Below are 25,220 nucleotides of genomic sequence, written 5' to 3'. Positions count from 1 at the left end.
TTTGACTGGTACTGTAGGTGTGCTTGCATGTCAGTATTTATGTAGGGTGAGGGCATAGGCTGGCTAGGCTATCCTGCCAAATCACAGTGTAAGCTCAACATTACTGGGTAGGCAGGGGTCATCCATAATGTTGCTCATGCTGTTTCATTTCACACAGAGGGTTCATGTTCTGTCTTGTCCTCCACAGAGCGGAGAGAGTTCAGCCTATCAAAGCAACCTCAAGAAAAAAGGTATGTATCCACTGACGTAGTGTTTGTCCAAAGTGAGTGTGACATTTTTACAGTTCCATACAGTTTTCCCCTAATTCCCAGGCTCTCCAGCCTTCACCAAGACTACATGGTTGGTTGCTGGGCGACCGAGGGCTGTCTCTGTCGTGGAGTTCCTGGTTGTCTTCATATCAAGAAAAGGGGTGGCAGGTAGCCTAGCACTTAGAGAGGCTAGCCAGCAACCGGAGGGGTTGCCAATTCAAATTCCGGATCTGACTTGTTAAGTCTGGCGGGAAGTGAGCTGGCAACCGGATGGTTGCTGATATCAAATCCTACATGCCGTTGTGCCCTTGAGCAAGGCACGTAAAACCCCCACAATAACAGCTCTTTGTTTAACTCCAGGCTTTGATTGTATAACTTTGTTAGTGTGCCACAGCTTGTAGGGCTGTTTTAACCCTGTGTCACAGGTAGTGGCGTAGAGATATGACACTTTTTTTTAAAAATCAGTACCCAAACTGTTTTTGTAGACTAAACTGTAAGCCCATTGTGCTCAGACAGTGTTTATTTAGCCATGCAAATGTTGTCCAATGCAAATTTCAAATACAAGTACTGTGCTCAGATGAAGTTAGGCTAATGCACTGTAACTTTGTGACACAGTGAGTGTAGTAGGATTCACTGTATAAGTATCCTTTGAGTAAATGGCTCCAGTAAAAGTGGGACGACCAAAGAAAAGGCATCCTCTTTGTTTCCTGCTTCACTATGTCCTTCATTGTGATGAGATGCTGCCGGGAACCATGCCAACTGCCTTTGTCCTCCCTCCATTCAGGAGTTAAAATGTCCTGAATGCACATGGTCACAGCACTATAGCGCCCTCTAGAGTATGTTTCCTGTACCTGTGCGCATGTTAGTGTATGTGTGTGTGTGTTAATGTACTGTATGTATCAGAGCTGTGTGTGTAATGTGTGTGTGTGTCCCCCCTAGGGAGTTAAAGTTCCGTAAGCGTGCCCAGTCTGCCGACGACGAGGGCAGCGTTGAGCTGGCAGAGTCCCTCCAACACCTCACCCTCTCAGAGTTCCTCAAAGAGTATGTGGGCATCGCCCCCTTCTGGGCTGACAGCCTTGGCCCTTCCTCTCCAATGGGCAGATAGCCCATAGCTTTTAACCCTACAGTAACTCCCCTGATCTGGAAGCCAGCCATCTAGTCCCTAGCTTCAGCCTCTAACCCCTTTTAAGTCAACCATTTTAACCCTAGAACTCCCCTGTGTGCATCGTGACATTTAACGTCCATGTTTGTGTCCACAATGCTCTCTGCCTAGCATGGCATCAAAAATAACCTTTCGAGATTGCACTTGTATGCTGTTGATGTCAATGAACGAACCATTTTGATTACCATACGTGTGCTGCATGTGTCTGTAACTACTACTATGTAACCCTTAACCCATAGTGCTCTACCACTGACTCAGGGTGAAAATTAATTGCTTTGTAACACTAAAACTTGTGGCAAACGAGCTGCCACCAACTTTAAGTAGACGACACATTAATGATGGAGTTTTGACCGGACTTTTTGCTTATCTTAATTCTGTAATAAACATCGATGGTTGGCTTTGTGTGGTGCATATGCTCCAACTGTACACTTGATCCAGCCTGGTATGACCATCACAGGCTGATTGAACTACTAACCAAGTACCATGTTTACTATAAGGTTTGTGCTTTCACAAGTTGTGTGCGGAGTTAAAACGTTTTTGTTTCCACGTGGCCTCATTAGCTAGGTTTCCATCCAATTGGCGGCCGATTTTCATTTGAATACTCAAAATTTCAACTCTACTGAACGTTTTGACCCAAAACATGTTGAGTTATGTAGCGTATGTGCCCATTCTGGTCTTTGCACATGCACTCAAGCAAACTACTCGCAGATATAAGATGAGATTCCTGTTATGGGCAAAAGAGTGAGATACATTTTAATTGTCAAAGGGAAGAAAATAATCTATCATGTCACCAGAATAAGACCCTCTGTATTTATTGAAAACAACATCAAGCTCATAAACCGTACACTTTCACCACCCTGTGAAGTTCATCATAACTTATTTCATCTGTAGTAAAAAAGGTTGGATGGAAACCTGGTTATAGATGAAATACTAAGTCAGAAGATTACTACTCGCAGAAATGACTGAGTAAAAATTAATTTGAGATGACCAGGCAGAAATAAAGATCAACAAATAAGACTGGTATGGATACCGTTTATAAAACCAACATATTTAAAGTCCCATATGATGCTGACCCCATTGCGTCTGAACAGAATTGAAGAAGAGGAGTGGGACAAGTACAACATCCCTTCCAAGGTGGCGTCAGAGAAATACAAAGTGATTCGTACCTTCAGCTTCCTCAAGAGCCGGATGTCGAGCACACGCAACAAGAACAAGGTAAACACTATTTTAACACTAATCGTGAGACTAGGTCAGCACTAATCTTGCCGCCAGACTTTACATTTAGAGCATATGCCATGTTCGGAGACGTACTCCACTAGACTAAATAATCAAAGACAGAATGTACACACCGACTGACTCGCATGTAATCTACCACTCAGTCTAAATCTAACGATCTACAGCTATAAGGACTGCATGACATACCCATAAAGGGCTATAAATACAATATAATTGACCGTCTATTATCACAAAAAAAAAGTTGTGCTGCTATTATCACTTAATTATCGGATACAAAAGCCTATTTTCAAGCGACTTTGGGTTGTTGAAAAGCGCTACATAAATACCATGTATTGTAATAATAATAATGATGATGATGAATATAATTATTATCATCATCCCAACCCTTCTCCTTATACTGTAGTATTCACATCAGGATCTGTGCTTCACATGATGACGTCACACCCTGACCATAGAGAGCTTTTTATTCTCTATGGTGGTTAGGTCGGGGTGTGACTAAGGGTGGGTTATCTAGGTGAATATATATGTCTATGGTGGCCTGGTATGGTTCCCAATCAGAGGCAGCTGTTTATCGTTGTCTCTGATTGGAGATCATATTTAGGCAGCCATTTCCCCATTGTGCTTTGTGGGATCTTGTCTAGGTATAGTTTCCTGTGAGCATTATATTAGCGTCACATTTCGTTTGTTTGCGTTATTGTTTTTGTTCTTTAAGTTTCTCCTCCAAATAAAAAGATGGAAACATACCACTCTGCATCTTGGTCCGCTCATTATAACGATCGTGACAGATGACAAGAAGCAGGAAATGTTTTGGGTAATAACTGTAACCCAAAACACCACTCGAAACCCTTGTGTAGCTTCTTTCCTTTTCATCATAAACCCTTTGTTGGTGAATCCGCATTTACAAAACCCCCCCAATGTGTTAATGCAATGCTCCGTCTCCTTCACAGTGGACTTTAAAATGGGCTAAAATAAGGCGGGGATCCTTCTCACTCAAACTGCCTCAATTGGAGTCAGTGCACATGTGTGGCTATTTGTGGCTACTTCATAGTACAAGTAACCTGACTGATATTGCTTTAAGTCGAGTCTAGCCTATGGTGTTACAGTGTTACAATTACATGATATGCTTTGATGTATTGTGGCTGAAGGGTTTTGATGTAGTTACAGTATATGGGTGTGCAATAACCCGCCTATCCATACCTCTGATGTTCACCCCTGTGAATCTACCCTGGTTTTCCAAGGGGAAGGAGAAGGAAAGGGAGAAGGAGGAGAGAGACAAGGACAGGCAGCAGAATGGACATCGCTTCTCCACGGGGTCCTGTGCTGGACCCACGGTCTGTCTGGTCTGTGACAAACCTGCTACTGGCAAGGAACTTCTGCACTGCTCCAGTAAGTAACACAGTTACTCAATCTGTCAATCAAAATGTATTAATAACAGCCTTTGTACCATAACAATTAACCAGTAGTACATCACCTGATCAGTCAAAACAAACAACAATTTGTCGCTCAATGTTACAAACATACAAGCATATCTCAGTGATCTGTACACTTCTGAACAATGTAAATGAATTGAAAGATATCACATATTTATGGTTAATACAGCATACCAATACATATTGTATCAAGAAAAATATACTGTATAAGCTTTTTTTTGTTGCATTTGACAATGATAATATAATTGACAATGATGGGGCGGCAGGTAGCCCAGAGGTTAGAGCGTTGGGCCAGTAACCGAAAGGTTGCTGGATCGAATCTCCGAGCAGACAAGGTAAAAATCTGTTGTTCTGCCCCTGAACAAGCTAGTTAACCCACTGTTCCCTTGTAGGCCGTCATTGTAAATAAGAATTTGTTCTTAACTGACTTGCCTAGTTAAAGAAAGTTTAAAATAAATTAACTTTAATTCGCAATTTTTTTGCTGGACAATTATAGGACTGAATTAATATACGATCCTATTCTATTTCCAGTCTTTAGTTTTTTCTCTTTATGAACCTATCCCTCTCTCCCTAAGGTTGTACACTCATGGTCCATAAGGGTTGTAATGACTTTGCTCCCCCGTGTCTAAAGGTGAGTTTCAGCCTGGATACTTCTGCCCCGACCCACAACCACACACAAACATAGACACATCTACTCCTCATCTCTCTCTGTTGAACAAAGTGATCTAGTTGGAATGTTTGGGTTGTCTGGTATCCTACTATCCTTCCTTTTGTTAATATTTTTTTACAATTTTAAATCTATAGAAACTTGTGAAGAACCGAACGGCATCTCTCCCGCAGAGTGAGTGTTACATTGCAGAGTTCAAGGGTCACTGACTAAGGACCTTATTACTGATGAATGTGTTTTGTTGTTTATGACTGTGTTTTTCTTTCTTTCTGCTTGCATTTTGTATTTATATTTGGTGTGTGTATTTTCTGTAATTCAATTCATCTGTTAAAGAGACCTTGGTCTCAGTATGACTCCCTGATAAAATAAAGCGTAAATAAAATAAAATGTCACAGCTCTTTGTTGTCATCATGTGAAGCACACAGGAAGGAATGCTGAAACAATAACACCCCTCCCCTCCCCTCCCTCCTTCATACTTCACAGTGCGAGACAGTCCCTCTTCATGTCTGATCGCCACCTCAGCCTCTCTACCTATGATGAGCCAGAGGGACAGGAGGGAAACAGCCTCCCTCCCCAACCCCCTCTCCAGTAGCGTCCCGTCTTCCACTGACAGGTCAGCTAAGCATCCGCTCACTCACACACTCACCCACTCGCAGTATATTACAGTAAGCTTGTGATGAAGATTTTTTTTGCGATGATGCTTATGTCATTGACATATTGTCACTCTCCCAGCAGGCTTAGCGAGAGTCCGGAAGTGGTGTCTGACAGGAGATGGAGTCCTGGCCGATCAGAGGAGCTCCTACAGACCACGGAGTCATCCTCCTCCACTGACTCCTCCCTCGGAGAAGGTACTGCAGGGACGGGAACCCAGAAGGGACAATTGGAAAAGTGATCATCTTAACGGTTAAAAGGGAAAAGTCACCATCATGTTATTTTCGTCCCCCCTCTCGTCCTGTAGACTGTGTGGACACCGGTCTCCACAGCGACCTGGCTGCTGATGCTCTGGACTACGAGGCTGAGTCTTGGAGTCTGACAGTGGAACACAAGTTTTGTAAGAAGCAGGACAAACGGGTGGTCAAGAGACAGGACGTTATCTACGGTGAGCTAACGATGTACTCAGAACAGTTGAACCACCATATGTAACCTAACCCTGCTGTTTTGTAGTACAGTTTTGAGTTATGAATGAGTTATGACTTATGAAATGTTATGGGCCGTAGCACAGGAATGTTTATGGTTTGTTATTATGCTATGCCCAAGGGATATGTTTGTCTAGAGGGACCTTTGTCATCTTTGAAATGTGGGTAGTTGGTTTGAGCAAGACGAGACGCGGAATCGCAAAAATGTACACGTAATGCATGGTTGTTTGGGATGCGAGATGATTTGTAGATCTGCGATCCTGCGCAGTCCAGCTGCAATGTAGTAGATCTCAAACACGCACTGTTTTTGTGTGTGTCCGTCCTCTCAGAGTTGATGCAGACAGAGATGCACCACCTCCAGACTCTGTGCATCATGGCTGAGGTCTTCCGGCGAGGGATGAGGGAGGAGGTCCAGCTGGACGCGGGCGCCGTGGGGCGTGTCTTCCCCTGTTTGGACGAACTCCTCCTCCTCCACCACGACCTCTTCAACCCCATGAGGGAACGCCGCCACAGCTCCGCCCGGCCATACGGGAACAGGAACTACGTCATAGAACGCATCGGAGACGTTCTGCTGCTACAGGTGCACTGTTAAAATGAAGTGCTTGTAACAACAACAAACCTTAGATTTTCTGGAGTGGGGTCGGGGCGGAACAGTATTGTACTTTCTGTCATACGGTCAGGAATCTGTGGAGACAGAATTAACTTACAACCCCTAAAATGACATTTTAGCTGATTCCACCACAAAACTGATTCCACCACAAAACATGGATAAATACAGATATGTTTTTGTGTGTCTGAAACATTGCCAACATCCACTCACTCTCTCCTGTAATTCAACCTCAATAGACATGACTGTGGTATTAAACTGTGACTGATTGAGTACGTTGGCTCAGCATGAGTGCCTGTATAACTTCTGTATAATTTTGAGTGCAGTTTTCTGAAGAGAACGCAGAGAGGATGAAACAGGTGTATGGAGACTTTTGCAGCCATCACACTGAGGCAGTCACCTTCTTCAAAGAGCTACAGCAACACAACAAACGATTTCAGACCTTCATCAAGGTACGGGCTTGTCTGTTTATGACACCTCTATAAGCCTCAAGAGTTACACCACATGGCCAAAGTATGTGGACACGCCTTTAAATGACTGGATTTGGCTATTTCAGTCACACCGTTGCTGACAAGTGTATACAATTGAGCACACAGCCATGCAAACTCCGTAGACAAACATTGGCATTAGAATGGCTCGTACTGAAGAGCTAGGTGACTTTCAACGTGGCACCGTCATAGGATGCCACGTTTCCAACAAGTCAGTTAGTCATATTTCTGGCTTGCTAAAGCTGCCCCGGTCAACTGTAAGTGCTGTTATTGTGAAGAGAATGTAGGAGCAACAACGGCTCAGCCATGAAGTGGTAGGCCACACAAGCTCATAGAACGGGACCGCCGAGTGCTGAAGCGCGTAGCACGTAAAAATAATCTGTCCTCGGATGTAACACTCACGAGTTCCAAACTGCCTCTGGAAGCAAAGTCAATACAATAACTGTTTGTCGGGAGCTTCAATGAAATGGGTTTCCATGGCCGAGCAGCCGCACACAAGCCTAAGATCACCAATCGCAAAGTGTTGGCTGGAGTGGTGCAAAGCTCGCCGCCATTGGACTCTGGAGCAGTGGAAACACATTCTCTGGTGTGATGAATCACTCTTCACCATCTGGCAGTCCGACGGACAAATCTGAGTTTGGCGGATGCCAAGAGAACAAACACTACCTGCCCCAATGCATAGTGCAAACGGTAAAGTTTGGTGGAGGAGGAATCATTTTCTGGGTCTGTTTTTCATGGTTCGGGCTAGGCCTCTTAGTTCCAGTGAAGGGAAATCTTAACGCTACAGCATACAATAACATTCTAGACGATTCTGTGCTTCCAACTTTGTGGTAACAGTTTGGGGAAGGCCCTTTCCTGTTTCAGCATGACAATCCCCCCATGCACAAAGCGAGGTCCATACAGAAATGGTTTGTTGAGATCGGTGTGGAAGAACTTGACTGGCCGGCACAGAGCCCTGACCTCAACCCCACTGAACACCTTTGGGATGAATTGGAACGCCGACTGCGAGCCAGGCCTAATCGCATAACATCAGTGCCTGATCTCGCTAATGCTCTTTTGGCTGAATGGAAGCAGGTCCCCGCAGCAATGTTCCAACATCTAGTGGAAAGCTTTCCCAGAAGAGTGGAGGCTGTTGTGGCAGCAAAGGGGGGGACCAACTCCATATTAGTGCCGATGATTTTGGAATAAAATGTTTTCCGAGCAAGTGTCCACATACTTCTGGCCATGTAGTGTATCTTGAGAAGATATCTGGAGAAATTATTAAAATAAATTAAGTTAAATTGTCTTAAATATTCCACTTGTGACTAATTATTCACTGTTGATTGTGTGTTTCTATAGCAACAAAGTAATAACTATTTGGTGCGGAGGAGAGAGATCCCAGAATGCATCTTGTTGGTGACCCAGAGGATAACTAAGTACCCTGTTCTGTTGGAGAGGATTCTACAGTACACCCAGGGTCGGTCTGTCTGCCTTTTTTCTGCTCTGCTGCCCACTGCTGTTAGGATCAGATAAATCAAATCGTGATAACATGACCAGGCTCGTTTTTGGTGGACAGGTGGTCTTATCATACAGCTCAGCTATCAGTGATAATATACAGCAGTTACAGTAAGATATTCCATGAAACATTTGTTGTTTTTGAAATGTAACTTCCATACTGATATGGGGCTGGTAATCGGATGTATAGTTTTGATCCTACTACTCCAATGTGCCTGAATATTTTCTCTCTCTCTCTCTCCTCCCTCGATCCCCCCCTCTCCCTCTTTCAGAGGACAGTGAGGAGCACAGGGATCTCTCCAGAGCTCTGGTTTTGATCAAGGAGGTGATCGCGGCTGTAGACCTGAGGGTCAGTGAGTTTGAGCAGGGTCAGAGGTTACAGGACGTCCTAAACCGGATGGACAACCGTAGTGCTGCCAAGCTGAAGAATGGACACACCTTTAGGAAGCAGGATGTTCTGGTGCCAGGCCGGACCCTCAAACACCAGGGCCTGTTACTGTGGAAGACCGCCACCGGACGACTCAAAGGTCCGAGGCACTGATCTATCAATCAATCAATCAATCAACCAATCAGTCAATCAATCAACTGATCAAGCAATACATGAATCAGTCAATCAATCAGTTTCACACTAATGATAATATTGATTAGGGATTGCATTGTTCACAATTGGTTTGCTGTCTCTGATCTCTGCAGATGTCCTGGCTCTCCTTCTCACCGACACACTGATCTTCCTACAGGAGAAAGACCAGAAGTTCATATTCGCTGCTGTGGTATGCCTGTGAAATGGTCTCGTCACATTTGCTGTTTATGGAGTAAGACAAAATAAACTATACCGTTCAATTCAGTTCCTTTGGACTCGGTCTGATAGCTTTGGGCTGCTGCTCTCCATTTTATTATATCGGAGGGGTTGGGGAAAAAATGCATCCTGGATGAACTAATAAAGTATATCGGATCATATATGGGGGATTGAGACTCAAAAAGACATGTCAACGTCTACATCAGTGAGTATTCATTCAATTTACTAATGCTCTCTCATCCTCCCATACTGTCTGTGCTCCTCAGGACCAGAAGCCCCCAGTGATCTCCCTGCAGAAGCTGATTGTCAGGGAGGTAGCCAATGAGGAGAGAGGGATGTTTCTGATCAGTGCATCGGCCGCGGGTCCAGAGATGTACGAGGTCCACACCTCCTCGAAAGACGAACGCAACACCTGGATGAGACACATCCGAGAGGCTGTGGAGAGGTCAGTAAGGGGGTGTGGGAAGGGTGTAAGTGTGTGTGTGCATACGTGTGTATGAGTGAGTGAGTGTGTGTATGCTTATCGCTGTCTGCTTGTCTGTCTGTCTCTATCCAGCTGTCCAGAGGATGAGGAGGAGAACACTAGCGAATCAGAGGAGGAGAGAAGAGCATCTGAAGCCAGAGCCCAGAAGATACAAAGACTACAGGGTAATATGCTACCGTATATTCATAGCTTTCAAATAGCTTGATCCTTTCACTTTGATTAGCCCACATTTCCTATAGTATTGTCAAGTAGTGTGTGTTTGTGGATTGTGGGTGCGTAAAGAAACTGCACATTACTTTGTGTATCATTTCTATGTTGATTGTGTAATACTGACTGTAAAGTGCTATTTGTGTATCACTGACTGCTTGATTCTGTGTGTCGATTGTACACAAATGGCTTTATGTTGCGTTTATCTATCAGAGAACCTGTCCAGTCAGGACCATCAGATATGTTCTACTCTGGTGGAGAAGCTACAGATCTATGCTGATCTGTCTGCCCTGAGGGGCGGCACCCAGGAACAGCACCCTGAGCCACGCTTACTGGTCCAGCCACACCCAGAGGAGGTGCCCCGGGCTGCAGTACTGCTCACTGCCGCGCTCCGAGAGGGTCAGACGATACATCACACTTTTAGCCTCACTGACCATTGTTAGCATCGTGTACATGTTGTCCATTTCCTGTTGTAGAGTGTCCAATATCTTTGTATGTCTGTGGGTCTTTTGTCTACAGTAAATTCTCTTCCTCCCTCTCTAACCACCCATCTCCTCTCTCCTTCTCCAGCTGAGAACCTGAGGACCACTCTGTCCTCCAGGACCTGTTCTCCCTCCAGCCTCTGCAGCCCTCACAGGGACCCCCTGTCCCACCCTGTGTCCTTAGCCAACCCTCCTACCCCCATGGACAACCCCACGGACGGCGAAGCCTCACCTGGGGACCCTGATACCAGAGACGGGGAGTGGTCAGCCTCCCAGGGCCTCGTACTACAGTCCCTGACTCAACCCCACACCGGGGACACTAATAATATCAACCTTAAGGTAGGTCTTCTATACAAGGTTGTGTTTTCTACCATAGATATTGAACTCGGGTCCCTGTAACTGTCAGTCTAACACGTTAGCCATAACACCAAGTGGCTCAAATACAAATGGGATTTGTAGTTGTAGCCATAAGCTTATTGTAGTCTTTAGCTGCTGAGGTGTACGTCAGTCTGTGTTCATATTGGCCTTGGCTTCTCACCTTCCCCCACCTTCTTATGGTGGTGCAACATTGTTTAAATAATTTAACACCATCTATTAGAATTTCATTTCAGCCTTAATGTGCTAAATTATTAATATCTTAATACAGGGAAAGTCAATTTAGCTCTCAAATGTACCGTCTCATTAAAAATAGATGGATAATAATATCCCAATTTCCTCGGCCACATTTGTGCTACCGTTAGCATCTTGTCTTGGCTGTGAGGTGAATGACTATGATAAAATAGAGCAATATTGACTTAATGTAATGTAGTGTATAGAGCAGGGGTACTCAACTTTTACCCGACAAGGTCCGGAGCCTGCTGGTTTTCTGTTCTACCTGATAATTACTTGCACACACCTGGTGTCCCAGGTCTAAATCAGTCCCTGATTAAAAAGGTCCAGAGTTGAGTTTGCGAGGTATAGAACCTTCAAATTCAAATCTGGACCTTGAGGCCAGTTCCACTTTTTCTTTGTTGTCTTCCCCTCTAATCAGGCACTGCTTTAGACCTGCTGGGACACCAGGTGTGCGCAATTAATTAACAGGTAAAACAGAAAACCAGTAGACCTCCAGACCGCATAGGGTAAGACTTGAATACCGCTGGTATAGAGCAATTCAATGTACAGCACGTGTCAATCTCATTCCACCGAGGGTTTAGTGTCTGCAGGTTTTCGCTCCTCCCTTGGACTTGATTGATGAATTAAGGTCACTGATTAGTAAGGAACACCCCTCACCTGGTTGTCTAGGTCTTAACTGAAAGGAAAAAACAAAAACCAGCAGACAATAGGGCCTCCATGGAATGAGTTTGACACCCCTGGTGTACAGATTCTGTGCACAGACACTACCAGACCACAAAGTGGCGCTATATACTTACATGACCACATAGACTTCTCAGACAAATCTCTTTAGAAAATGTGCCATGTGATAAGAGGAGAAGATACTATACTCTCACCACTACACTCTAGTCTAGTCTAGTCCGGGTGTAAGACCGTATTGGCTGGCTTCAACTGATATGGGTAAACAGTAGTAGTAGGAGACTAAAACTCCCTTGCCATCTACGGTAGAAGTTGTTCATCTTCAGATACCAACACACTGAAATAGAACCAGGACATGTACTCCTTAACAGTTTTTCATAGAAGGAATATCATTTGTGACGTGATTAAGTCATCTACAGTGGCTTGCGAAAGTACTCATCCCACTTGGCATTTTTCTTATTTTGTTGCCTTACAACCTGGAATTAAAATAGATTTTGGGAGGGTTTGTATTATTTGATTTACACAACATGCCTACCACTTTGAAGATACAAAATATTTTTTTATTGTGAAACAAACAAGCGTGCATAACTATTCACCCCCCCAAAGTCAATATTGTGTAGAGGTACCTTTTGCAGCAATTACAGCTGCAAGTCTCTTGGGGTATATCTCTATAAACTTGGCACATCTAGCCACTGGGATTTCTGCCTATTCTTCAAGGCAAAACTGCTCCAGCTCCTTCAAGTTGGATGGGTTCCACTGGTGTACAGCAATCTTTAAGTCATACCACAGATTCACAATTGGAATGAGGTCTGGGCTTTGACTAGGCTATTCCAAGACATTTAAATGTTTCCCATTAAACCATTAGAGTGTTGCTTTAGCATTATGCTTAGGGTCATGGTCCTGCTGGAAGGTGAACCTCTGTCCCAGTCTCAAATCTCTGGAAGACTGAAACAGGTTTCCCTCAAAAATGTCCCTGTATTTAGTGCCATCCATCATTCCTTCAATTCTGACCAGTTTCTCAGTCCCTGTCGATGAAAAACATCCCCACAGCACCAGGGATGGTGTTCTCAGGGTGATGAGGTGTTGGGTATGCGTCAGACATAGAGTTTTCCTTGATGCCAAAAAGCTCAATTTTAGTCTCATCTGACCAGAGTACTTTCTTCCGTATGTTTGGGGAGTCTCCCACATGCCTTTTGGCGAACACCAATAGTGTTTGCTTATTTTTTTCTTTAAGAAATTGCTTTTGTCTGACCACTCTTCCGTAAAGCCCAGCTCTGTGGAGTGTACGGCTTAAAGTGGTCCTATGGACAGATACTCCAATCTCTGCTGTGGAGCTTTGCAGCTTCTTCAGGGTGATATTTGGTCTCTTTGTTGCCTCTCTGATTAATGCCCTCCATGCCTGATCTGTGAGTTTTGGTGGGCAGCCCTCTCTTGGCAGGTTTGTTGTAGTGCCATATTCTTTCCATTTTTTAATAATGGATTTAATGGTGCTTCATTGGATGTTCAAAGTTTATGATATCTGTACTTCTCCACAACTTCGTCCCTGACCTGTTTGGATAGCTACTTGGTCTTCATTGTGCTGCTTGCTTGGTGGTGCCCCTTGCTTAGTGGTGGGCCTTTCAGAACAGGTACAGGTACATATACTGAGATCATGTGACCGATCATGTGACACTTAGATTGCACACAAGTGGACTTTATTTAACTAATTATGTTTAGGTAATTGGTTGCTTCAGATCTTATTTAGGGGCTTCATAGCAAAGGGGGTGAATACATATATACACACCCCTTTTCATTTTTAAAATTTATTTTTATAATTTTTTGAATCAAGTTATTTTTTAAATTTAACTTCACCAATTTGGACTATTTTGTGTATGTTCATTACATGTAATGCAACATAATAGGAAAAATGCAAAGGGGGATGAATACTTTTGCAAGGCACTGTACCAACATGGGAGACTGACTGTTAGTCGTGTGTTTGATGTCTTCTTCAATAACAGGTGGCTCAGAGTGTCCAGAGCTTGACCCAGTTACTCTACAGTCTGCAGGTGAGCTCATCCCACACAAACACACAAACTCTCTCATACACACGCACGCACACACACACACACACACTTTGTATCTATGTATCTATCTCAGTCACTCATTTCCATTTCCCACAAAGACCAATTGTGTTCTCAAATAAAATATAATCCAATTGTATTTGTTACATGTACCGAACTGGTGTAGACTTTACCGTGAAATGCTTGGTTACGAGCCCTTCCCAACGATGCAGAGTTAAAAAATAAAATAGTAACACCAGAGAAATAAAATACAGTACAGGGAGCACCAGTACCAGATTAATGTGCAGGTCTGAGGTATTTGAGGTAGATATCTACATGAAGGCAGGGTAAAGTGACTTGGCTTCCACATAGATAATAATAAAGAACAGAGTAGCAACAAAAGTGTGTGTGAGTGTGCATGTGTTTGTGTAAGTAATGTATGTGTGTGGGTTGCAACCCCCCCCCCCCCCCACACACCCCTTTTTACCCCAATTCGTCGGGGCATGGACTTTACAGGGTGTCGAAAGCGTTCCACAAGGATGCTGGCCATGTTGACTCCAAAGCTTCCCACAGTTGTGTCAAGTTGGCTGGACGGCCTTTAGGTGGTGGACCATTATTGATACACACGGGAAACTGTTGAGCATGAAAAATCCAGCAGCGTTGCAGTTCTTGACATAAGCCGGTGAGCCTGGCACCTACTGCAGGTGCCCCATTAAAGGCACTTAAATATTGTGTCTTGTCTATTCACCCTCTGGATGGCACACATACACAATCTAAGTCTCAATTGTCTCCAGGCTTAAAAATCCTTCTTTAACCTGTCTCCTCCCCTTCATCTACACTGATTTAAAGTGGATTTAACAAGTAATATCAATAATGGATCATAGCCTTCACCTGGATTCACCTGGTCAGTCTTTGTCATGGAAAGGGCAGGTGTTCCTAATGTTTGTATACTCAGTGTATATAAATTCAGCAAAAAAAGAAACATCCCTTTTTTAGGACCCTGTCTTTCAAAGATAATTCGTAAAAATCCAAATAACTTCACACATCTTCATGGTAAATGGTTTAAATACTGTTTCCCATGCTTGTTCAATGAACCATAAACAATTAATGAACATGCACCTGTGGAAAGGTCATTAAGACATTAACAGCTTACGGATGGTAGGCAATTAAGGTCACAGTTATGAAAACTTAGGACACTAAAGAGGCCTTTCTACTGACTCTGAAAATCCCCAAAAGAAAGATGCACAGGTTCCCTGCTCTTCTGTGTTAACGTGCCTTAGGCATGCTGCAAGGAGGCATGAGGACTGCAGATGTGGCCAGGGCAATAAACAGGGCGGACAGCTGATCGTCCTCGCAGTGGCAGACCACGTGTAACAACACCTGCACATGATCGGTACATCCAAACATCACACCTGTAGGGCAGGTACAGGATGGCAACAACAACTGCTCAAGTTACACCAGGAACGCACAATCCCTCCATCAGTGCTCAGACTGTCCACAATAGGCCGAGGGAGGCTGGACTGAGGGATTGTAAATGTAGGCCTGTTGTAGTAAGGCAGCTCCTTACCAGACATCACCGGCAACAACGTCGCCTATGGGCACAAACCCATCATCGCTGGACCAGACAGGACTGGCAAAAAGTGCTCTTCTCTGGCGAGTTGCTGCTTTTTCTCACCAGGGGTGATGGTCGGATTCGTGCTTATCGCCAAAGGAATGAGCATTACACCGAGGCCTGTACTCTGGAGCGGGATCAATTTGGAGGTGGAGTCCGTTGTGGTCTGGGGCGGTGTGTCACAGCATCATCGGACTGAGCTTGTTGTCATTGCAGGCAATCTCAACGCTATGCGTTACAGGGAAGACATTATCCTCCCTTATGTGGTAACCTTCCTGCAGGCTCATCCTGACATGACCCTCCAGCATGACAATGCCACCAGCCATACTGCTCGTTCTGTGCATGATTTCCTGCAAGACAGGAATGTCAGTGTTCTGCCATGGCCAGCGAAGAGCCCCGATCTCAATCCCATTGAGCACATCTGGGACCCGTTGGATCGGAGGGTGAGGGCTAGGGCCATTCCCCCCAGAAATGTCCGGGAACTTGCAGGTGCCTTGGTAGAAGGGTAACGGAGGGTAACATCTCACAGCAAGAACTGGCAAATCTGGTGCAGTCCATGAGGAGGAGATGCACTGATTTTGACACCCCCTTTGTTCAGGGACACATTATTCAATTTCTGTTAGTCACATGTCTGTGGAACTTGTTCAGTTTTTGTCTCAGTTGTTGAATCTTGTTATGTTCATACAAATAGTTACACATGTTAGGTTTGCTGACACCTGAGGGGCCCCAGTATTGAGGATCAGCGGGGCAGATGTGTTGTTGCCTACTTGTACACCTGGGGGCGGCGGGAGGTGTTCAGTCCCAGGATCCTTAGCTTAGTGATGAGCTTTGTGAGCGCTATGGTGTTGAACGCTGAGCTGTAGTCAATGAATAGCATTCTCACTTCGGTGTTCCTTTTGTCCAGATGGGAATGGGCAGTGTGGTGTGCGATTGAGATTGGGTCATCTGTGGATCTCTTGGGGCGGTATGCGAATTGGAGTGGGTCTGTGGGTCTAGGGTTTCTGGCATGATGATGTTGATGTGAGCCATGACCAGAATTTCAAAGCACTTCATGGCTACTGACGTGCTATGGGGTGGTAATAATTTAGACAGGTTACCTTTGCTTTCTTGGGCACAGGAAAAATTGTGGTTTGTTTGAAACATTGGTATTACAGACTCGGCCAGGATGAGGTTGAAAATGTCAGTGAAGACACTTGCCAGGAGCATATACCCACGTGGGTGATTGAAAGATGAACTAAGGTCCACACTCCAATCCAGTTGTTGGTGGTAATGCACCTTATAGTTGGTTGCCAACCACCATATAATGTCCAAAGAAGAAGAAGAAGACTGAAGGAAGAGAGATTACTAGAAACAAACTCGGTTTACCCTTTTATCTGTGGATTCATTGTCGGAGTAGAGGACCTTGTGCATTTCAGGTAAAATAACAACCCAATGTTTATATCCCAGGACAAATTAGCTAGCAACAGCAAGCTAACTAGCTAAATTGCCATAAATGTTTAATGCTTCTCGACCTATCCCCAAATTAATATAGTTGGTTCGTTTTGATATTTCAACCTGCGTGCCCTGATTGCGTCCGGTGTGCGGATCAACATGTCAACATGTGCGGACGCACGCGCATGGCCGGTCTGGTCAGCATTTTATATTGCTTCAAGTGAGCATAAAAGGCATTTAGCTCGTTTGGGAGTTCTGGATCGCTGGGCAAATCATGGCTGGGTTTCTTTTTGTAATCTGTTATTGTCTGCAAGCACTGCGACGAGCGTCGGCGCCGGTGTAATAGGATTCCACATTCGTCCTATATTGTGTGTGTGTGTGTGTGCGTGCTTGCTATGTGCTACTGTGTGTGTGTGTTTATGCATGCTACTATGTGCTACTGCGTGTGTGTGTGCTAGTAGGTGCTACTGCATGTGTGCTTGTGTGTGTGTGTGTGCGCGCGCGTTTGGCTGCACAACAGCTTCTATAAACAGATAGAAAAATCAGCTGGATTGTCTGAATCTTGAACCGCCAGACAGTAAATAAGCGGCTAGAGAGAGGACCCAAATGATCCTATCCTAAGTGGAAGTAAGAACAGAGGAAAGGCTTTTATCTTGAACTGCACATGGGAGCATGTGATATGTAAATGGAGTCTATTCTGTTTGGTATTCTGTTATAGTATGTGTTTGTATTAGTAGGTTAATGTGTGGGTGTGTGTGTGTGTTGATCTAACATGTAGCTAAGCCTCTCAAGTAAGTACACTAATGATCAATGTTAAACAGTGTTGACTAACCGATTTGGCATTCAAATCACCTGCTCCTATTGCCCCCATTCACCTTGGCTTGGAGCATCTCGTAGTCAGCCACAGTTGGACCAGTTTGGACTCGTTCAGTCAGCCAGCCAGTCAGCTAGTCAGTCACGTTGTCGTCACATTTTCGTCTCCCGTCTACAGGCAGCGGTAACCATCCAAGACAGTTTCTACGAGGTACAGAAGCTCCTCCTCCGTGAAAGTGACCGCTCCGGCCCCTGCCCGCCGAGACCACACCCCCCGTGTCTCCAGGAGCAGGAAAAGCATCGTAACCAGGAGAAGCGCCGTGAGGAGGTGGCGGCGGCGGTGCGGTTACAGGGTCAGCTGCGCCAGGTAGGGGTGGCTATATTTGGACTATTGATCCATTAATTGGCCCTAGCAACTATCAACCAGTTGATTCTGAAAAACAAATACATTACTGCTCTCCAGGAGAGGCAGCGGTGGGAGAAGGAGTGCCAGCTGCGCCACAGCCAACAGGGGGAGCTGGAGAGCAGGCTAGAGGAGAGGGAGAGACAGTGTCACCTGGAGGCTGAGAGGCTGAAGCAGGAGTGGGAAGAGCTCGAAGAGCAGCTGGGGGAGTACCAGCATAGCCTGGAGAGGCTGAGGGAGGGCCAGAGAAGCGTGGGGAAGGAGAGGGAGAGGCTGGAGACCCAGCAGAAGCTGCTGCAGAGCTGGAGACACAGCCGACAGAGGAGCCTGCCTGTCATGGTCATACCGCTGGATGGTCATCAGGTGTGTGTGAGGGGGTTAGTGTGTGTGTGTGTATGTGTGTGTGATGATGGCTTCAGGTATCTCACAAAAGGCCCCCTAGCCTGTAGCTACTAACCACTGCACGAGAGTGTGAATGAGAGATCCTGAGCATGTGGTTTCCATGTGTTTTATACCGTTCCATTCATTCCATTCCAGCCATTACAATGAGCCCGTCCTCCTATAGCTCCTCCCAACAGCCTCCTCTGGTGTACGTATACTGTAAGTGTGTGTATATGTGTGTGTGAACCAAGGGCATGTTTCACCCTGGGTAAGTAGTGCATTAATGAGAAGTGCCTTTCTCCCAGGACAAAGTATTGCCAGCAGCCAGAGCTACGGTGGCCTACTCAGTCAAACAGACAATTCAATCCAGCCGTTGATATACGACCTGTGGTAATGAGAGGAATTTTAGCGGCATCCGTCTCGGAGCTCAGCAGGTCCGTTCGCTAATAAACATCTTAATGATTGATGATAATTAAACCACTGTGAATAAAAGCTCCAATTACAAAATATTTAAAAGCAGAGGCACTCAAACCCTGCAAACCAATCAATCCTCTCCAGAAAAACTTTAATTATTCATATCGATGCTTTGTTTGAAAAGCAAGTTGAGCGTGCCTGCAGTGAAATATGCCCCCTAGCTGAGAGGAGAGGCAGGAAGAGAGGGAGAAGGGGAGGGATGGCAAAAGGGGAGAGAGAGAGAGAGAGAGAGAGAGGAGAATAAGGAGAAGTGTTCCTGTACCCGGCCCTCTGCCTGCCTCTCTACAGGACCTTGTATGCTAAAACCAATGACCTCATGAATTTACCCTCTAGGCCTCAGTGGGCTTGAGCTTGTGTTGTGATGTTCAGCAGGTGCTATGATTCAATGAGCAGAGAGTGGAATGGAGGGGGTCTCATATGCGTGTCACTCTCCTCTTTCTCTCTCATTTACGTACTTCTCTTCTGTATGCTATATCCAGGCTAGGTAAGATGTTCTCCTGCTCCATTCATTTGATCTGTCTCAAAGCTCAGGCGTAATTAGCAGTCCACCACTAACATGCGTGATAGGAGTAGGGAGTCACGGCAGGCTTATCTATATGGAAGCAGTGCACTCTCGGGCTACATCCCAAACAGCAACCTATTCCCTATGGTCCCTGGTCAAAAGTAGGGCACTATGAAGGGAATAGGGTGCAATTTGGGATCAGTCTGAGTGTTTCCCTGCTGATCTGTATGGAGGCAGGGCTCACATTTAGCCCCAGGCAGTGGGTGAGATGGTCAGGGGGTCAGAGACCGATCCAGTGACTTCTACCGACCCTCCCTCCCTCAGATCCTCTCTGGTGAGATGGCCTCTCCAGGAGGGTGTTTACACCACCTTGCCAAGAAGAGGGAACCCAGCTCCACCTCCACAGTGATCTGGATATGATTTACTGTATACATTTTTATTTTTTAAATTTTACCTTTATTTAAATCAAATATGATTTTGGATGATAATTCTGTTTTTGGATAAACTGGATAAACCATTAGTTTAAAATAGCCACTGTGGCTACTTTACTATCCCCGATGTGTAGCAATGGTTTTGCTGTTGACTCCAGCAAAACATTTCTTAGTGAAAAATCAAATCAAACTTTGTTTGCCACATGTGCCGAATACAACAAGTGTAGACTTTACCGTGAAATGCTTACTTACAAGCCCTTAACCAACAGTGCAGTTTAAGAAGAAGAAAATATTTACCAAGTAGGCTAAAACAAAAAGTAATAATAAAAGTAACACAATAAGAATAACAATAACATGGCTTTATACAGGGGGCACCGGTACCGAGTCGGTGTGCGAACATTTTATCTTCAGTGTGTGCAAATGTAGAAGATTAGGGAGGTAAGGCAATAAATAGCCCATTAGAGGCAAAATAATACAAATGTAACCTTAACACTGGAGTAATAGATGTGCAGATGATGATGTGCAAGTAGAGATACTGGTGTGCAAAAGAGCAAGAAGATAAATAACAATATGGGGATGAGGTAGTTGGGTTTGCTATTTACAGATTGGCTGTGTACAGGTACAGTGATCGATAAGCTGCTCTGACAGCTGATGCTTAATGTTAGAGAGGGAGATATAAGTCTTTGGGATGACAAGTGAAATATACCTGCTGGAGCGCGTGCTACGTGTGGGTGTTGCTACGGTGACCAGTGAGCTGAGATAAGGCAGGACTTTACCTAGCAAAGACTTATAGATGACCTGGAGCCAGTGGGTTTGGCGACGCATATGTAGCAAGGACCAGCCAACGAGAGCATACAGGTCTCAGCGGTGGGTAGTATATGGGGCTTTGGTGACAAAATGGATGGCACTGTGATAGACTGCTTCCAGTTTCCTCTGCCAGAGGTCCGGACAATAGGCCCTCCGATTTGACACAAAGAACTCTATCTGAGAAATATTTGGTGAACCAGGCGAGGCAGTCATTTGAGAAACCAAGGCTATTGAGTCTGCCGATGAGAGTGCAGTGATTGACAGAGTCAAAAGCCTTGGCCAGGTGGATGAAGATTGTTATGATATCATTTAGGATTTTGAGCATGGCTGAGGTGCACCCATGACCAGCTGGGAAACCAGATTGCATAGTGGAGAAGGTACGGTGGGATTCGAAATGGTCAGTGATCTGTTTGTTAACTTGGCATTCGAAGGTTTTAGAAAAGCAGGGCAGGATGGATATTGGTCTATAACAGTTTGGGTCTAGAGTGTCTCCCCCTTTGAAGAGGGGGACGACTGTGGCAGCTTTCCAAGCTTTGGGGATTTCAGATGATACAGGCTAGTAATAGGGGTTGCAACAATTTCGGCGGATGATTTTAGAAAGAGAGGGTCCAGATTGTTTAGCCCGGCTGATTTTTAGGGATCCAGATTTTACAGCTCTTTCTGAACATCAGCTGTCTGGATTTGGGTGAAGGAGAAGCGGGGGAGGGTGGCTTGGGCAAGATGCTGCAGGGGTGCAGGGCAGTTGACCTAGGGTAGGGGTAGCCAGGTGGAAAGCATGGACAGCTGTAGAAAAATGCTTATTGAAATGAGCGATTATTGTAGAGTTATTGGTGGTGACAGTGGATGCCTGGTTGCCTCAATGCAGTGGGCAGCTGGGAGGAGGTGCTTTTATCCTCCATGGATTTTACAGTGTCCGTAAACTTTTTGGAATTAGTGCTACAGGATACAAATTTCTGTTTGAAAAAGCTAGTCTTTGATTTCCTAACTGACTGTGTATATTGTTTCCTTACTTCCCTGAAAAGTTGCATATCGTGGGGGCTATTCGATGCTGATGCAGAACGCCACAGGGTGTTTTTGTGCTGGTCAATATCTGTTCTTAGTTCTACATTTTTGGAATGGGGCATGCTTAATTAAGATGGTGAGGAAAGCACTTTTTAAAGAACAACCAGGCATCCTCTACTGACGGGATGAGGTCAGTATCCTTCCAGGATACCTGGGCCAGGTCGATTAGAAAGGCCTGCTAGCTGAAGTGTTTTAGGAGCATTTGACAGTGATGAGGGGTGGTAATTTGACAGCGGACCAATTATGGACGCAGGCAGTGATCGCTGAGATCCTGGTTGAAGACGGCAGAGGTGTATTTAGAGGGCAAATTGGTCAGGATGATATCTAAGAAGGTGCCCATGGTTATGGATTTAGGGTTGTACCTGGTAGGTTCCTTGATAATTTGTGTGAGATTGAGGGCATCTAGCTTAGATTGTAGGATGGCCGGGGTGTTAAGTATATCCCATTTTATGTCACCTAACGGTACGAACTCTGAAGATACAGTGAGGGAAAAAAGTATTTGATCCCCTGCTGATTTTGTACGTTTGCCCACTGACAAAGAAATTATCAGTCTATAATTTTAATGGTAGGTTTATTTGAACAGTGAGAGACAGAATAACAACAAAAAAATCCAGAAAAACACGTCAAAAATTGTATAAATGGATTTGCATTTGAATGAGGGAAATACGTATTTGACCCCTCTGCAAAATATGACTTAGTACTTGGTGGCAAAACCCTTTTTGGCAATCACAGAGGTCAGACGTTTCTTGTAGTTGGCCACCAGGTTTAAGAGTGTGCTCCTAATCTCAGCTCGTTTCCTGTATAATAGACTCCTGGGAGCCAGAAATCTTTCTGATTGAGAGGGGGTCAAATCAAATACTTATTTCCCTCATTAAAATGCATAAGGGTAAAGGCTATAACAACTGGTCGGCTAGTGCGTTCAGAACAGAGAGTAAAAGGAGCAGATTTCTGGGTGTGGAAGAATAGATTCAAGGCATTATGTACAGACAAGGGTATGGTAGGATGTGAGTACAGTGGAGGTAAACCTAGGCATTGAGTGACGATGAGAGAGGTTTTGTCTCTTGAGGCACCAGTTAAGCCAGGTGCCTCAACACCGCATGTGTGGGGATCTGAACAAAAGGGCTATCTAAGGCATATTGGCCAGGGCTGGGGGCTCTACAGTGAAATAAGACAATAATCACTAAAACAGCAATAGACAAAGCATATTGACATTAGGGAGAGGCATGTGTAGCCGAGTGATCATAGGGTCCAATGAGTAGCAATAGGTGAGTCAGGGAGCCGATTCAGTAGTCGCTAATACGCTAGGCTAAGCTGGAGACACAGCGATTCAGACAGCTAGTGGGCCGGGGATAGGAGGAGTAGGATAAGGGTAAAGGCTATAAGCAGTGAATAAAATGTTTAGCAATGTCTCAACCGAAGAGCTTGCAAAAGAGGTATTGTAACCCACGAATTAGCTGGTGGACCTCTTTGGCAAGCCGGGAGATAGCCTTGAGCTAGCCTCGAGCTAGGCCCAACTTGTGCCTGCTTCGGGACAGAGACGTTAGCCAGGAGTAGCCACTTGGACTGCAGCTAGCTAGCTGCGATGATTCTGTGTAAAGGTTCAGAGCTTGCGTTAGGAATCCGGAGATGTGGTAGAGAAAAAGCAGTACGATATGCTCTGGGTTGATATCGCGCTGTACAGACTGGCAGGGTTTGACCGACATTGGGTGAGTCGGGTTGCAGGAGAGTATATTCAGTCTGTAGATGGAAAGTGAGATTAAAATATATACGAACGAAAACGAGTTAAACAATGTATAAAACTATATTAACACGGAACAAGCCAAAACACACGTCCGATTGCTACGCTATCTTGGAATTTTACCGCCTATGACACCGCCTATTATATAGGTCCTGGATGGCAGGAAGGTTGGCCCCGGTGATGTACTGGGCCCTTTGTACTACCCTCTGTAGCGTCTTACGGTCAGATGCCGAGCAGTTGCCATACCAGGCGGTGATGCAAACGGTCAAGACGCTCTCAATGGTGCAGCTGTTGAACCTTTTGAAGATCTGGGGACCCATGCCAAATCTTTTCAGTCTCCTGAGGGGGGAAAGGTTTTGTCGTACCCTCTTCACGACTGTCTTGGTATGTTTGGACCATGATAGTTCGTTGGTGATGTGGACACCAAGGAACTTGAAACTCTTGACCTGCTCCACTACAGCCCCGTCGATGTTAATGGGGGCCTGTTCGGCCTGCCTTTTCCTGTAGTCCACGATCAGCTCCACTGTCTTGCTCACATTGAGGAAGAGGTTGTTGTCCTGGCACCACACTGCCAGTTCTCTGAACTCCTCCCTATAGGCCGTCTTGTCGGTGATCAGGCCTACCACTGTTGTGTCATCAGCAAACTTAATGATGCTGTTGGAGTCTTGTTTGGCCACGCAGTCAGGGGTGAACAGGGAATATGGGAGGGGACTAAGTACACACCCCTGAGGGGCCCCAGTGTTAAGGATCATTGTGGCAGACATGTTGTTTCCTACCCTTACCACCTGGGGGCGGCTTGTCAGGAAGTCCAGGATCTAGTTGCAGAGGGAGGTGTTTAGTCCCAGAGTCCTTAGCTTAGTGATGAGCTTTGTGGTCATTATGGTGTTGAATGCTGAGCTGTAGTCGATGAACAGCATTCTCACATAGTTGTTCCTTTTGTCAAGGTGGGAAAGGGCGGTGTGGAGTGCGATTTCAGATTTTGTCATCTGTGGATCTGTTGGGGCGGTATGGGAATTGGAGTGGGTCTAGGGTGTCTGGGAGGATGCTGTTGATGTGAACCATGACCAGCCTTTCAAAGCACTTCATGGCTACCGATGCTTTGAGTACACGCCCTGGTAATCCGTCTGGCCCAGCGGCTTTGCGAATGTTGACCTGTTTAAAGGTTTTGTTCACATTGGCTACCGACAGCGTTCTCACACAGTCATCCAGAACAGCTGGTGCTCTCGTGGGTGCTTCAGTGTTGCTTGCCTCGAAGCGAGCATAAAAGGCACTTAGCTCATCTGGTAGGCTCCCGTCACTGGGCAGCTCGCGTCTGGGTTTCCTTTTGTAGTCCGTAATAGTTTTCAAGCCCTGACACATCCGACGAGCGTCAGAGCCGGTGTAGTAGGATTCAATCTTAATCCTGTATTGATGCATTACTTGTTTGATGGTTGGTCGGAGGGCATAGCGGGATTTCTTATAAGCGTTTGGATTAGTCTCCCACTCCTTGAAAGCGGCAGCTCTAGCCTTTAGCTCAATGCAGATGTTGCCTGTAATCCACGGCTTCTGGTTGGGATATGTACAGTGCCTTGCGAAAGTATTCGGCCCCCTTGAACTTTGCGACCTTTTGCCACATTTCAGGCTTCAAACATAAAGATATAAAACTGTATTTTTTTGTGAAGAATCAACAACAAGTGGGACACAATCATAAAGTGGAACGACATTTATTGGATATTTCAAACTTTTTTAACAAATCAAAAACTGAAAAATTGGGCGTGCAAAATTATTCAGCCCCCTTAAGTTAATACTGAGACTGGGACG

The 25,220-nt window shown here is 45.2% G+C and overlaps 1 protein-coding gene across 4 annotated transcripts in view; it reads left to right on the top strand.

Moving 5' to 3' along the window:
• Window positions 1-25,220, top strand: part of LOC110509575 (rho guanine nucleotide exchange factor 28) — a 97,459-nt gene that overhangs the window by 56,665 nt on the left and 15,574 nt on the right. The window contains exons 14-34 of one of the 4 annotated variants that reach the window (XM_090227187.1): window positions 188-230; window positions 1,188-1,289; window positions 2,502-2,625; window positions 3,885-4,032; window positions 4,652-4,707; window positions 4,881-4,917; window positions 5,227-5,356; window positions 5,479-5,591; window positions 5,702-5,842; window positions 6,209-6,459; window positions 6,813-6,938; window positions 8,313-8,430; window positions 8,741-8,995; window positions 9,162-9,238; window positions 9,531-9,709; window positions 9,821-9,912; window positions 10,169-10,354; window positions 10,526-10,776; window positions 13,725-13,772; window positions 17,801-17,989; window positions 18,086-18,388. In XM_090227187.1, coding sequence (XP_090083313.1) covers window positions 188-230; window positions 1,188-1,289; window positions 2,502-2,625; window positions 3,885-4,032; window positions 4,652-4,707; window positions 4,881-4,917; window positions 5,227-5,356; window positions 5,479-5,591; window positions 5,702-5,842; window positions 6,209-6,459; window positions 6,813-6,938; window positions 8,313-8,430; window positions 8,741-8,995; window positions 9,162-9,238; window positions 9,531-9,709; window positions 9,821-9,912; window positions 10,169-10,354; window positions 10,526-10,776; window positions 13,725-13,772; window positions 17,801-17,989; window positions 18,086-18,388 — 2,969 coding nt within the window. Of the gene's footprint in view, window positions 1-187; window positions 231-1,187; window positions 1,290-2,501; window positions 2,626-3,884; window positions 4,033-4,651; window positions 4,708-4,880; window positions 4,918-5,226; window positions 5,357-5,475; window positions 5,592-5,701; window positions 5,843-6,208; window positions 6,460-6,812; window positions 6,939-8,312; window positions 8,431-8,740; window positions 8,996-9,161; window positions 9,239-9,530; window positions 9,710-9,820; window positions 9,913-10,168; window positions 10,355-10,525; window positions 10,777-13,724; window positions 13,773-17,800; window positions 17,990-18,085; window positions 18,389-25,220 lie in introns of all 4 variants that reach the window. The other 3 variants (XM_090227186.1, XM_090227189.1, XM_090227188.1) reach the window with 3 other exon arrangements.

This window comes from Oncorhynchus mykiss, chromosome 29 (assembly GCF_057628025.1).
Source record: "Oncorhynchus mykiss isolate SJ-2025 chromosome 29, ASM5762802v1, whole genome shotgun sequence".
NCBI classification, from domain to species: domain Eukaryota; kingdom Metazoa; phylum Chordata; class Actinopteri; order Salmoniformes; family Salmonidae; genus Oncorhynchus; species Oncorhynchus mykiss.
This window is presented reverse-complemented; position numbering and strand designations above follow the sequence as displayed.